Source organism: Salvelinus alpinus, chromosome 4, assembly GCF_045679555.1.
Source record: "Salvelinus alpinus chromosome 4, SLU_Salpinus.1, whole genome shotgun sequence".
Taxonomy (NCBI): Eukaryota; Metazoa; Chordata; class Actinopteri; order Salmoniformes; family Salmonidae; genus Salvelinus; species Salvelinus alpinus.
In genome coordinates, this window is record NC_092089.1 from 94,787,970 (window position 1) to 94,802,465 (window position 14,496).

The 14,496-nt window shown below is 42.3% G+C and overlaps 1 protein-coding gene across 2 annotated transcripts; it reads left to right on the plus strand.

Annotated features, from left to right (window-relative positions):
* The first annotated feature begins 306 nt into the window (after positions 1-306).
* On the plus strand, positions 307-12,013 carry LOC139574699 (vesicle transport protein SEC20-like). Of its 2 annotated transcripts, XM_071399512.1 has the most exons (6): positions 314-405; positions 682-774; positions 6,597-6,688; positions 6,881-6,985; positions 7,131-7,249; positions 11,255-12,013. In XM_071399512.1, the coding sequence occupies exons 1-6, from the start codon at positions 325-327 to the stop codon at positions 11,449-11,451; spliced, it is 687 nt and encodes a 228-aa protein (XP_071255613.1). In that variant the 5' UTR covers positions 314-324; the 3' UTR covers positions 11,452-12,013. The 2 variants fall into 2 exon arrangements, with proteins under 2 accessions (XP_071255614.1, XP_071255613.1); XM_071399513.1 differs by lacking the exon at positions 682-774 and having other exon boundaries at positions 307-405.
* Positions 12,014-14,496: the final 2,483 nt, after the last annotated feature.

Here is a 14,496-nt window from a genome sequence, read left to right on the forward strand (position 1 = left end):
TCTAAACAGTAACATTAGGCTCCTTTAGTCCATTATTGGACTCTACGTACCCCATAAATTAATATGTATGTTGCATGTAATGCAGCCTCTTTTTTTTTTATTCCATGTGTTCTTTATTGTCCTTAGAAATGTTAGATATTAAACGCCATCAATCAATCCACGTATTGATTTACATGTTTTTGCTTTGTTAAACCGGTTGTTGTTGCTCACGACCGAAATGCCCTCTTTGCTGTGCAAGTAAAGAGACGCGCCACTTTTACGAACTATGGGAAAGTCAATTCAGTTACTCCTCGCGATTTGCCGTAGACGAGTTTGTTGTCAAACATGGCGTCCTCGGATGTCCACGTCCGAATATGCGAGCAAGAAATCATCAAATATGACTTGGAAATAAAAGCCCTCGTGCAGGTATGAATATTGATTCAGTAGGTTATTGTTCTATACCATATAATGTAACGATATTGTATGTTGTCATGTACTCATTGTGGAGAATAACCTTATTTTCTGTCGCAGCTGGTTGGGCTATTTGATCTTTTTTTTGTTGAGTTTGCCACTGACCCATTTTGGTACAATGGCCGGGAGTCTGAATAGATTTGGACTGATCATCTTTTTGAACCTTTGGATATATGACAAAAGCCATTTGTCTGATTTTATCTATATCTCTCATTTACTCATTGACATTAGGATGTCAATGAGTGTATAGGACCACACGTCAAGCTGACAGAGTTGAATGCCAAAGTGAAAGCAAAATTCAACAACCTTAGGCTACGGATTCAGGTAAGAGACAGTTAATCCTCCTGTCTCAAATACATTTCAATGTTCTAAAAAACAAATAGCCTTCATTCCTCATTTCCTGTCCTTCAACTGCCTGGTGGAGATTTCACCTGTCCAGATCTATCAGAAATGTTGAGGGGAGACTGAGGAAGCCTCTTAAGACTATTGAGATTCAAACCTTGGATACATCAGTTCATATTGAGCTGTATCCATCAATGTTAGTTGTAGGACGCATAACTGAGTGTTTGACAGTGGTGTTAATATTGGCAGCAATTTTAGTTTTAGTCTTAGTTTGTCTTTAAAATACATTTTAGTCGTAATAAGATTTTAGTAATTTCGGTCAGTTTATTTGGATTGTCTGGATTTGCTCTACAGGTGGTCATACTATCAACAAACTATAGGTTGATAAGCAACTGCTTGCTTAGGTTTAGAATAAGGTTAAGATTTATGTTTAGGGTTATTATATAGTCTGTAGAGCATCTACAGATGGACTATCCAAATAAATCCAACTTTAAAAGCTCAGACACACCGGTAGGATTGTCAAACGTTTGCCTGCCGACAGTACATAGCACCTCTGAACAGTGTCAACGGTCAATATTATCTAAAGGTTCACACAGCAAAGACCTTGGAAGACGTCATCTACTCAGCCTTGTTATAATACTCCAAACCAGAAGGTGGCAGTAGCGTTGTTTGGAAATGCATATCTGTGCATATTGCTTATGGTCTAGATTCCAAACTATCTCTGCTGACACAGATGTAACAATACAAATCTTTGGCGCTGATGTTGCTATTTTGTAGAAAGCCCTTTTTGATACTAGCCAGATGGCCACTGCTAGATACAGTGCCTTCAGGAAATATTTCCTTGTTTTACAACCTGAATTTAACATTCATTAAATGTAGATGTGTCACTGATCTACACCATAATGTCAAAGTGGAATCATGTTTTTAGAAATGTTTACACGGTAATAAAAAAACGAAATGCTGAACTGTCTTTGGTCAATAAGTGTTCAATCCCTTTGTTATGGCAAGCCCAAATCATTTCAGGAATAAAAATTTGCTTAAGTGATAAGTTGCATGTACTCACGCTGTGTGCAATAATGGCGTTTAACATGATTTTTGAACAACTAACCCATCTCTGTACCCCACACATATACAATTATCTATCTGTAAGGTTGGGTGAGTGTAAAATTGAAGGGGGGAAAAAGTGGACATTGAATCGCCATTTAAGCATGGTGAAGTTCATTACATTTTGGATGGTGTATCAACCACCCTGTCACTACAAAGATACGGGCGTCCTTCCAAACTCAGTTGACGGAGAGGAAGGAAACCACTCAGTGATTTCACCATGAGGCTAATGGCGACTTTAAAACAGTTGCAGCGTTTAATTAACATCAACACGTTTAGCATCTCCAGGACACCACTCATACCACTGATGCAAGCCTTTGGAACATCTACATTTCAAAAAATCGAATAAATGTAATATACATCATCACAATAAATACACTATTAAATTTTGTCAAGTCTAAAGAAACATGATATGACGAAAAAGTATTTCAGAAGAACAGAATATGAGTTGGTCTACTGTAGGCCTATGTTATCTGGCTATAAACTCCATGCCATAGGCTGTAGGCTTGTTCATTTAGCTGACAAGATATGCTTATAAGTCCCGTAAAATTATTGTATATGATTTTATAGTAAAAATAATATAATTGAGCTTCGATTAATAAAATATAAATTATATTCTTCCCATTCCAGAGCAAGTGCGCGTATGAAGTGGCTATGTTGAGCGTAAAAATGATCATTAGGAACAGGTCCTATATGCTAGATTTAGAGTTAATTGGCAACTTGTGTTGTGAATGATACAAACATTAGAATGTCTTAGAAATCAAAACATATGTGGGCTGCATGGTGCGACTATAGGCTTGTGATGATTTGAGAAAATAGCAAAAAAAGCTTGCGCTCGGGTTCCTTGCCTCAGGTTGCATAGATGTTCTCTCATCAAGTGATCATATTTTCACATCAGACAATTCTCTATATAATCTTGTCTTTACAAATACAGTAGGTACAATTAGTTTCGATTTAGAATGCACCATTCATTATAAAATGAGCAGGGGAAAAAATACATGTCATCTGTATTCACTCGGAATAGCGAATGGAGGCCAAGCGCTTTCCCGCCGGTCTGTTTTGTAGTCTGCTTGGGTTTTATAGCAGAGCACGTGCTTATTAATATGAGCAGTTGAGAAATAAATATAAGAAGACTTATTTCACTCCACGCATTAAAGCCTAACAGAACGAAACGGACAGCGCTTTCTAAGGTGATGATTCATTCAAAACACCCAGACGCATATTAGAGTTTATGCATAGGCTTATGAGCCCAAAAAACGGAATTAACACTATGATTGTGCCCTTATACAATACATAGCCTACTGCATATTACTCATGGCAGAAAAACATCAAACAAAACTGATTAAAGATCTTTGGTACATAATTGGTCTAGCCTGTTCTCCAAAATTAAACAAATTAGAGTAACCGTCTTTGAGTGTGGGCTGTATTATTATGCATACTGGATGGACTGGTTACCTTATTCTACTCTCCAACATGTATATCCATGAGTCTGGGAGAGAACATAGAGCCCTAGGCGATGCTGTTGGTTCATTGATTGTGCAGGGCTGCTTACACTTAGCTTACAATTAGCGAATTTGTATTTGATTTTGAATAGCCTAGGAATAGGGAATGTTTTATATTTTCATAATTAATTGAGTGACACATTACATTTAGCTATACAGAATATCTCACCACCATGCGTTTCCTCCTCTCTCTCCTTTATTCCTTTCTAGGTTTCGTAGACAGGCTGTCAACAGTTTAGTGAAATATGTTTCGTTGCGAAAACATGTTACCATCGATGTTCCCAAACAAACTTGGTTTCCAAAATTAAGCACTGGTTAGCTACAGGAACAAGGTTGGAGTGTCGATGGCATACAGCGTTTGGGCGGAATATCACCTTTCGCGCAGTGAGATCAAACAGTGGTTAAACAACATCCACGTTGTACACTGTTTCAACCTGCTGTGGAACAGCTTTCTTCAAATTGATCATCACAGTGACGTTCGTTTTGAAAGTATAATAAGTCTACTGATTTGATGACAAGTGATTGATGTGATTTTCGATTATATTTTCATTGTCAGAGGAGTTAGCGGGACAATAGAGCCCTGACTACCAGGTCGTTAGTGATCGGATGGTAGTTAGCATGTTCGGTACTACCAAAGCATGTCCAGAGTGCATAAAAGGAGATCACCGTGATTCGACTGTCATGTGGCATTTTACTGCAGTCATGACTTCCGGTGTGGCGGTAATATTGTCACCCCAACAGCACTAGCAAGGACAAGCGAGTTTTTTTTGTAGAAAAATAAAGGGTAGAGCTAAGCACAGGCAAATAAGGTCCTAGAGGAAAACCTGGTTCAGTCTGCTTTTCAACAGACACTGGTAGACAAATCCACCAATCAGCAGGATAATAACCTAAAAGGCAAAGCAAAATATTAGTGCTGACCAATTAACCCAAATACATACACTTAGGTTGGAGTCATTAAAACTCGTTTTTCAACCACTTCACAAATGTCTGTTAACAAACTATAGTTTTGGCAAGTCGGTTAGGACATCTACTTTGTGCATGACACAAGTAATTTTACCAACAATTTTCCAACAATTGTTTACAGATTATTTAACTTTTATAATTCACTGTATCACAATTCCAGTGGGTCAGAAGTTTACATACACTAAGTTGACTGTGCCTTTAAACAGCTTGGAAAATTCCAGAAAATTATGTCATGGCTTTAGAAGCTTCTGATAGGCTAATTGACATAATTTGAGTCAATTTGAGGTGTATCTGTGGATGTATTTCAAGGCCTCTTTGCTTGACATCATGGGAAAATGAAAAGAAATCAGCCAAGACCTCAGAAAACAAATTGTAGACCTCCACTAATCTTATTCATCCTTGGGAGCAATTTCCAAACACCTGAAGGTACCACGTTCATCTGTACAAACAATAGTACGCAAGTATAAACACCATGGGACCACGCAGCCTTCACACCGCTCAGGAGGGATACGCATTCTGTCTCCTAGAGATGAACATACTTTGCTGCGAAAAGTGCGAATCAATCACAGAACAACAGCAAAGGACCTTGTGAAGATGCTGGAGGAAACGGGTACAAAAGTATCTATATCCACAGTAAAACGAGTCCTATATCGACATAACCTGAAAGGCCGCTCAGCAAGGAAGAAGCCACTGCTCCAAAACCGTCATAAAAAAGCCAGACTATGGTTTGCACCCGCCAATGGGGACAAAGATCATACTTTTTGTAGAAATGTCCTCTGGTCTGATGAAACAAAAATAGAACTGTTTGGCCATAATGACCATTGTTATATTTGGAGGAAAAGGGGGAGGCTTGCAAGCCGAAGAACACCATCCCAACCGTGAAGCACGTGGATGGCAGGATCATGTTGTGGGGGTGCTTTGCTGCAGGAGGGACTGGTGCACTTCACAAAATCAATGGCATCATGAGGAAGGAAAATTATGTGGATATATTGAAGCAACATCTCAAGAAATCAGTCAGGAAGATAAAGCTTGGTTGCAAATGGGTCTTCCAAATGGACAATGACCCCAAGCATACTTCCAAAGTTGTGGCAAAATGGCTTAAGGACAACAAAGTCAATGTATTGGAGTGGCCATCACAAAGCCCTGACCTCAATCCTATAGAAATGTTGTGGACAGAACTGAAAAAGTGTGTGTGAGCAAGGAGGCCTACAAACCTGACTCAGTTACACCAGCTCTGTTAGGAGGAATGGGCCAAAATTCACCCAATTTATTGTGGGAAGCTTGTGGAAGGCTACATTAAACGTTTGACCCAAGTTAAACAATTTAAAAGCAATGCTACCAAATACTAATTGAGTGTATGTAAACTTCTGACCCACTGGGAGTGTAATGAAAGAAATAAAAGCTTAAATAAATCATTCTCTCTACTATTATTCTGACATTTCACATTCTTAAAATAAAGTGGTGATCCTAACTGACCTAAAACAGGGAATTTTTGCTAGGATTAAATGTCAGGAATTGTTAAATGTATTTGGCTAAGGTGTATGTAAACGTCCGACTTCAACTGTAAGTGGTTTCATTGAAAATGGGATATGAGCTTTACAAAAATGGCAGAAGTATTAATGTACTTCTAATATTCAACAAATAGCATTAGTTTTTCGTGTAGGAAAAAAGCAACAGCAAGTCGCGTTTACGGTCTGCGGCGCGAGAGCGGCAACACAGATTAATGAGTAACAGCGCACATGAGAAAATAGAGCGTCTGATGTGATCAAAGCAAAAATAGCCTTGAAAGTAAGAGTGCGAGAGTAAAACATTTTTATAGTTGAGGTTAGTTACAAGTCCATTGTCCTGGCTTCACATCCATTCAGAAGATTGAGGAGTGACTGAGGAGCCCGCCTGGGAACTGTGTGAGAGAGCAGATCAACTCCGCTCAATCAGACCAACTGAAAGATGTCAATTCTGCCAATGAGAGGATTGCATGAAATATTCTGCATGCATGTGTAGGATTGGACAAAATGGATGAAAATGAGCTTCATGTTAAATTAAATGTTGATTAATCTCACATGGAATTCTTGTCCCGTCACATTTTCGTCGACTAAAATGAAAAGTAATTTGTAATAGTTATGTTTTTTCCCCCAGGGCGTCTCGTAATCGTCATAGTTTTAGTCAGGGAAAATAGGTACTTGACGAGTATTTTTCGTCATAGTTATTGTTGACGAAATTATCACTGTTTGACAGGACCTAGATCAGATGGGGAGGGAGCAGGACAAGGAGTCAGACAAGTTGGCGCTACTCAGTGAGGTGGACAGACACCGCAAGCAGATGGTCAGGTAAGAGAGCATGGTAGGAGTGTGGATTACTGCTGTTTCTTCAGTACTGGATCCAATCTGTAGTAGTTAGTGGGATGCATGTCTCCATTAGAATGGTTTCCTGGTGTTTTCCATAGACCTTTTACATATAGTGCTAGTGCATAAACTATAAGCAAGCATCCTAATGAAACGGTATGTTTCCTATCCCTGCAGTAACCAGACAGCATGGAGGAAGGCCAACCTGGCCAGTAAACTGTCACTGGACAACCTGGAGAAGGAATCTCTTCTCTATGGAGGAGATAGTGAACTTAGACATAGGTAAACAGATATTGGCTGTTTCTAGATACTCTTCTGTAGTGTTTCATTGTCGTTCCCTTATTTCACTGTGTGTTTATACTTTCTGTCTTATTGTTGTCTGTTACTCTGAAGATTTAGAATATCTTTATTTTTTTCCTCCAATCAGAAAGGTGACCAAAGAGGGGCTGGCCCAGTCGTCCAGTGACATCACTGAGAGCCTGATGAGCATCAGCCGGATGATGTCACAGCAGGTGACGCAGAGCGAGGAAACCATGACCACGCTGGGTGAGTGGCGCCCCCTAGAGTACAGAGTGTAAATCATGTCGTAGTCTGTGTTTCTGAGAGGACAGTAGTGTTTATAATTTCGGCCCCTGACCCCGTCCCCTAGCTCCCTTTTCTTTCAGTGTTTACACATCTGGAAGAACTAGATGAGTGAGAAGCAGTGATGTAGTGGTAAAAAGTGGGTAAACGCTGATCGCCTTTCACAGTGAATAAAGTAATGCTCCCTATATTTACAATGCACTTTTTTGCAATAGGTGGGTAAACGTTTGAGCAACATAAAAAAGGTGCGTAAATGCATGTGTTTACCTTCCACTGCACCACTGGTGAGAACAATATGGTGATGGTTCCACCATTTCAAATCAAATCAAAGTTTATTTGTCATGTGTGCCGAATACAACAGGTGTAGTAGACCTTACAGTGAAATGCTTACTTACAGGCTCTAACCAATAGTGCAAAAAAGGTATTAGGTGAACAATAGGTAAGTAAAGAAATAAAACAACAGTAAAAAGACAAGCTATATACAATAGCGAGGCTATAAAAGTAGCGAGGCTACATACAGACACCGGTTAGTCGGGCTGATTGAGGTAGTATGTACATGTAGATATGGTTAAAGTGACTATGCATATATGATAAACAGAGAGTAGCAGCAGCGTAAAAAGAGTGGTTGGGGGGCAGGGGCAACCAATGAAAATAGTCCGGGTTGCCATTTGATTACCTGTTAAGGAGTCTTATGGCTTGGGGTCAAAAACTGTTGAGAAGCCTTTTGGTCCTAGACTTGGCACTCCGGTACCGCTTGCCATGCGGTAGTAGAGAGAACAGTCTATGACTGATGTGGCTGGGGTCTTTGACATTTTTTAGGGCCTTCCTCTGATACCGTCTGGTGTAGAGGTCCTGGGTGGCAGGCAGCTTAGCCCCAGTGATGTACTGGGCCATACGCATTACCCTCTGTAGTGCCTTGCGGTCGGAGGCCGAGGAGTTGCCATACCAGGCAGTGATGCAACCAGTAAGGATGCTCTCGATGTTGCAGCTGTAGAACCTTTTGAGGATCTCAGGACCCATGCCAAATCTTTTTAGTTTCCTGAGGGGGAATAGACTTTGTCGTGCCCTTTTCACGACTGTCTTGGTGTGTTTGGACCATTCTAGTTTGTTGTTGAGGAAGTTGTCGAGGAACTTGAAGCTCTCAACCTGCTCCACTACAGCCCCGGCGATGAGAATGGGGGTGTGCTCGGTCCTCCTTTTCCTTTTCCTAGTCCACAATCATCTCCTTAGTCTTGGTTACGTTGAGGGATAGATTGTTATTCTGGCACCACACGGCCAGGTCTCTGACCTCCTCCCTATAGGCTTTCTCGTCGTTGTCGGTGATCAGGCCTACCACTGTTGTGTCGTCTGCAAACTTAATGATGGTGTTGGAGTCGTGCCTGGCCATGCAGTCGTGGGTGACCAGGGAGTACAGGAGGGGACTGAGCACACACACCTGTGGAGCTCCAGTGTTGAGGATCAGCGTGGCAGATGTGTTGCTACCTACCCTCACCACCTGGGGGCGACCCATCCAGATGTCCAGGATCCATTTGCAGAGGGAGGTGTTTAGTCCCAGGATCCTTAGCTTAGTGATGAGCTTTGAGGGTACTATGTTGTTGAACGCTGAGCTGTAGTCAATGAACAGCATTCTCACATAAGTGTTCCTCTTGTCCAGGTGGGAAAGGGCAGTGTGAGATAGAGATTGCGTCATCTGTGGATCTGTTTGGGCGATATGCAAATTGGAGTGGGTCTAGGGTTTCTGAGATAAGGGTGTTGATGTGAGCCATGACCAACCTTTCAAAGCACTTCATGTCTACGGATGTGAGTGCTACGGGTCTGTAGTCATTTAGGCAGGTTGCCTTTGTGTTCTTGGGCACAGGGACTATGGTGGTCTGCTTGAAACATGTTGGTATTACAGACTCAATCAGGGACATGTTGAAAATGTCAGTGATGACACCTGCCAGTTGGTCAGCACATGGTAACGTCCTGGTAATCCGTCTGGCCCCGCAGCCTTGTGTATGTTGACCTGTTTAAAGGTCTTACTCACGTCGGCTACGGAAAGCGGGATCACACAGTCGTTCGGAACAGCTGATGCTCTTATGCATGCCTCAGTGTTGCTTGCCTCGAAGCGAGCGTAGAAGTGATTTAGCTTGTCTGGTAGGCTTCTGTCACTGGGCAGCTCGCAGCTGTGCTTCCCTTTGTAGACTGTAATAGTTTGCAAGCCCTGCCACATAAGATGAGCGTCGGAGCCGGTGTAGTATGATTCAATCTTAGCCCTGTATTGACGCTTTGCCTGTTTGATGGTTTGTCGCAGGGCATAGCAGGATTTCTTGTAAGCTTCCAGGTTAGAGTCCCACACCTTGAAAGCGGCAGCTCTACCCTTTCACTCAGTGCGAATGTTGCCTGTAATCCATGGCTTCTGGTTGGGGTATGTACGTACAGTCACTGTGGGGACGACGTCCTCAATGCACTTATTGATAAAGCCAGTGTCTGATGTGGTGTACTCCTCAATGCCATCGGAAGAATCCCAGAACATGTTCCAGTCTGTGATAGCAAAACAGTCCTGTAGTTTAGCATCTGCTTCATCTGACCACTTTTTTAATATTCTGAGTCACTGGTGCTTCCTGCTTTAATTTTTGCTTGTAAGCAGGAATCAGGAGGATAGAGTTGTGGTCGGATTTTCCAGAAGAAGGGCGAGGGAGAACTTTGTATGCATCTCTGTGTGTGGAGTACAGGTGATCTAGAATTTTTTTCCCTCTGGTTGCACAATTAACATGTCGATAGAAATTTGGTAGAACTGATTTAAGTTTCCCTGCATTAAAGTCTCCGCCCACTAGGAGCGCCGCCTTTGGGTGAGTGGTTTCCTATTTCCTTATACAGCTGACTGAGTGCGGTCTTAGTGCCAGCATCTGTCTGTGGTGGTAAATAAACAGCCACGAAAAGTATAGCTGAAAACTCTCTAGGCAAGTAGTGTGGCCTGCAATTTAGCCCAATATACTCTACTTCAGGCGAGCAAAATCTAGAGACTTTCTTAGATTTTGTGCACCAGCTGTTGTTTACAAATATGCACAGACCGCCCCCCCCCCCCCCCCCCCCCCTCGTTTTACCGGAGTGTGCTGTTCTATCTTGCCGGTGCAGCGTATATCCCGCTAGCTGAATATCCATGTCGTCATTCAGACACGATTCCGTGAAACATAGGATATTACACTTTTTAATGTCCTGTTGGTAGGATATTCGTGATCGTACCTCGTCTAATTTATTGTCCAATGATTGCACGTTGGCAAGTAGTATTGACGGTAACGGCAGCTTTCCCAGTCGCCTTCTCCGGGTCCTGACCAGGCATCCGGCTCTTTGTCCTCTGTACCTGCGTCGCTTCCTCTTGCAAATAACGGGGATGTCGGACCTGTGGGGTGTTTGGAGAATGTCCTGTGCGTCGTCTTTGTTGTAGAAAAAATATTTGTCTAATCCGAGGTGAGTGATCGCTGTCCTGATATCCAGAAGCTCTTTTTTGCGATAAGATATGGTTGCAGAAACATTATGTACAAAATAAGTTACAAATAACGTGAAAAAGAACACATAATAGCACAATTGGTGCCATTTTACAGTTGAGTTTCATATGTATATACTGTATTCTACTGTATTCTAGTCAATGCCACGCCGACATTGCTCGTCCTAAAATGTATATATTGCTCAATTCCATTCTTTTACTTTTAAGTTTGTGTGTATTGTTGTGAATTGTTAGATATTACTGCACTGTTGGAGCTAGAAACACAAGCATTACACCAGCAATAACATTTGCTGAACATGTGTATGTGACCAATAAAATTTGATTTGATTTTGATTTGAAAAGCCCTCAAATGGGAGGACACAAGGACAGTTTTTTTTCTCCAATTCAAACATAAGCAGCTGACACATTTCAACAGTTGGCTATTTGATATGTCCAGACACAAAGTCTTTGCCAAAGCCTAGTGTGGACTCTCTCCTCCGTAGCAACCTCGTCTCAGGCGGTCCTGGAGACCAACGATGAGTTTAAGGCCATGACCGGAACCATCCAGCTGGGGAGAAAGCTCATCACTAAGTACAACCGCAGGGAGCTCACTGACAAACTGCTCATCTTCCTCGCTCTCGCACTCTTCCTCGCCACGGTCTTCTACATCCTCAAGAAGAGATTCTTCTTCTTCCTCTAGACCAGACACAACTAACTTAAACTAAGTAGCTTTTAGAGCAACTTTGATTAGAGTAACTATGATCATATAAGCTCGTTTATGACAAGTGAGTCATGTGACATGAGTAATGGCAGATGAATATACTGCTTATTTATCATTCTTACCTGCCACAGGTGGACACATGTAATTCCATATCAACATTTAAAGTCTTGTGCGCACACACAGTAGTAATGGCTTCCGGGATAAGCCTATTTTAAACACTATGCGTCTGTCATGGAAGGAAATATCAGACTGCCATCAGCTGTTGCAATCCTTATAGGGAAGTTTGATGGTTAATGTAACCACTTGTTATGATTATCATGTTAATGTATTATTCCATTGCAGGAAGTTAAAGCTGTTGTCCAATTATTTATATCCTGCTCTGAAAGAGAAATAAATGGATATTACCAGTAGCCTTATTTAATAGAGATTCCATTTACGCCGGAGTATTATTTAAAGTATAGGGGTTCATGTCAATGTGTAACACATTCTCTGTAACGTAATCAGTTTTCGAAGAGATTATCACAATAAAATGTTGACATTATGAAATTGTGTAAAAACATTTTTCCCCAAGCACCAGTGTGGACATGTGGGATGTACATATCACCCACACAAGTTTCAGTGACTCTGGTCTAACATCTGGTTGTCAGTATTTCCTTATGGAGCTAGCTAACTTGGCTCAGCAGTGGTGAGGCCTACTCCCAGTAGCTGGCAGCAGGGTGAACAGTACTGGGTACAGTGCTGACCAACCAGGGCAGAAAAGCTAGCAGCAGGGGGAACAGTACAGTCTGTGCAGCCCAGGCACCAGGGCAGAACAAATCTGAAAAGCTGTGGCAGTAATCACATTGTCAGCGATAAGGAACCATGCGTCTCTGCCTTTCTTCAGATAGGAACCGGAAAAGCAGATTATTCTGACCCGTTTCACTCTCCTGGTCCCTGCGCCCTTTCTTTCCACTGGGGGTGGAGGATGAGAGGAGGTTATTTTAAGATTTGCGTGGACCTGTTATCTGACGTTGCCTTTTCAACACCTTGGAGGGGGAGAAGGGATGTGGGGAGAGGGGGGCTGGTAGCTGCATGACCTCTCTACCCTCTACATGAAGACGGTCTCACATGTCATTTGGGAAATAAAAATCTGTTTTCATGTTGACGTTTCTATTCAGTGTACCAATAAAGGCCTCTGACTTTGTCTATCTGAGTTGTCTCAGTTGTGTGTGTTGTTATGGATCATATCTGGCTCTGAATCAGAGGGGACAGATGGTACAGGTAGCCTAGTGGTTAGAGGATTGGGCCAGTAACCGAAAAGTTGCTGGTTTGAATACCGGGGCTGACAAGATTAAAAATCTGTTGATGTGCCCTTGAGCAAGGCACTTAACCATAATTTGCTGCAGGGACACCGTACTACTATGGCTGACCCTGTAAAACAACACATTTCACTTCACCTATATGTGACAATACAACTTTTTTAGTGTTCTTACAGTAAGACACGTTAGTGAATACGTGTGGAGAGAGTCGATAGACCTAGGAGAAGGCTAAGCGGTTCTTACTCGTTTTAAAGTGGCAGCCATTTGTGCTCCTCCAAATCCTCATCCCGTCCCTTTAGCTGCACACTTATAGCAGCTCTATGTCAAGCAAATGGAGCTATTCTTACATAGCACCGTGATAGTGTCAATCAAGAGGAGAGGTGTGCATGATCTTGAATTGTGAATAGGTCCTGCTTAGTGGCAGGCCCTGAACTGTGTTCTACACTGAGTACCACAGAGTGGGGGGAAGTGAGCTCCCCCACACAATGTTGCCTAAAGGGCTTTTAATGTGCTACAGGGCCTTCAGAAAGTTTTCACACCTCTTGACTTTTTCCCACATTTTGTTGTGTTACAGCCTGAATTTAAAATGGATTAAACTAATATATTGTGTCACTGGCCTACACACAATACCCCATAATGTCAAAGTGCAATTTTGTTTTTAGAAATGTTTACTAATTCATTAAAAATGAAAAGCTGAAATGTCCGTATTCAGCCCCTTTGTTATGTCAAGCCTAAATAAGTTCAGGAGTAAAAATGTGCTTAAGTCACATAAGTTGCATGGACTCTTTTTGAATGACTACTTCATCTCTGTACCCCAAACATATAATTATCTGTAAGGTCCCACAGTCGAGCAGTGCATTTTCCCAGTGCATGACAAAGAAAGTCACCTACAGTATTGGTAGATCGGTAAAAAAAAAGCAGACATTGAATATCCCTTTGAGCATGGTGAAGTTAATTATAGATTTTTTTTACCCCTTTTTTCTCCCCAATTTCGTGGTGTCCAATTGGTATTAGTTACAGTCTTGTCTCATCGCTGCAACTCCCGTACGGACTCAGGAGAAGCGAAGGTCGAGAGCCATGCGTCCTCCGAAACACAACCCAACCAAGTCCCACTGCTTCTTGACACAATGCCCATCCAACCCGGAAGCCAGCCGCACCAATGTGTCGGAGGAAACACCGTACACCTGGCGACCTGGTCAGCGTGTACTGCGCCCGGCCCGCCACAGGAGTCGCTAGTGCGCGATGAGACAAGGATATCCCTGCCGGCAAAACCCTCCCTAACCCGGACGACGCTGGGCCAATTGTACGCCGCCCCATGGGCCTCCCGGTGGCGGCCGGCTGAGACAGAGCCTGGGCTCGAACCCAGAATCTCTGGTGGCCTTAGACCACTGCGCCACCCGGGAGGCTATGGTGAAGTTATTAATTACACTTTGGATGGTGTATCAATACACCCAGTCACTACAAAGATAGAGGCTTCCTTCCTAACTCAGTTGCCGGAGAGGAAGGAAACCTCTCAGGGATTTCACCATGAGGCCAATGGTGACGTTCAAACAGTTACAGAGTTTAATGTCTGTGGTAGGGGAAACTGAGGACAGATCAACAACGTTGTAGTTACTCCACAATAGTATTGACAGAGTGAAAAGAAGGAAGCCTATACAGAATAAAAATATTCCAAAACATGTCTTCTATTTGCAACAAGGCACTAAAGTAATACTGCAAATAATGC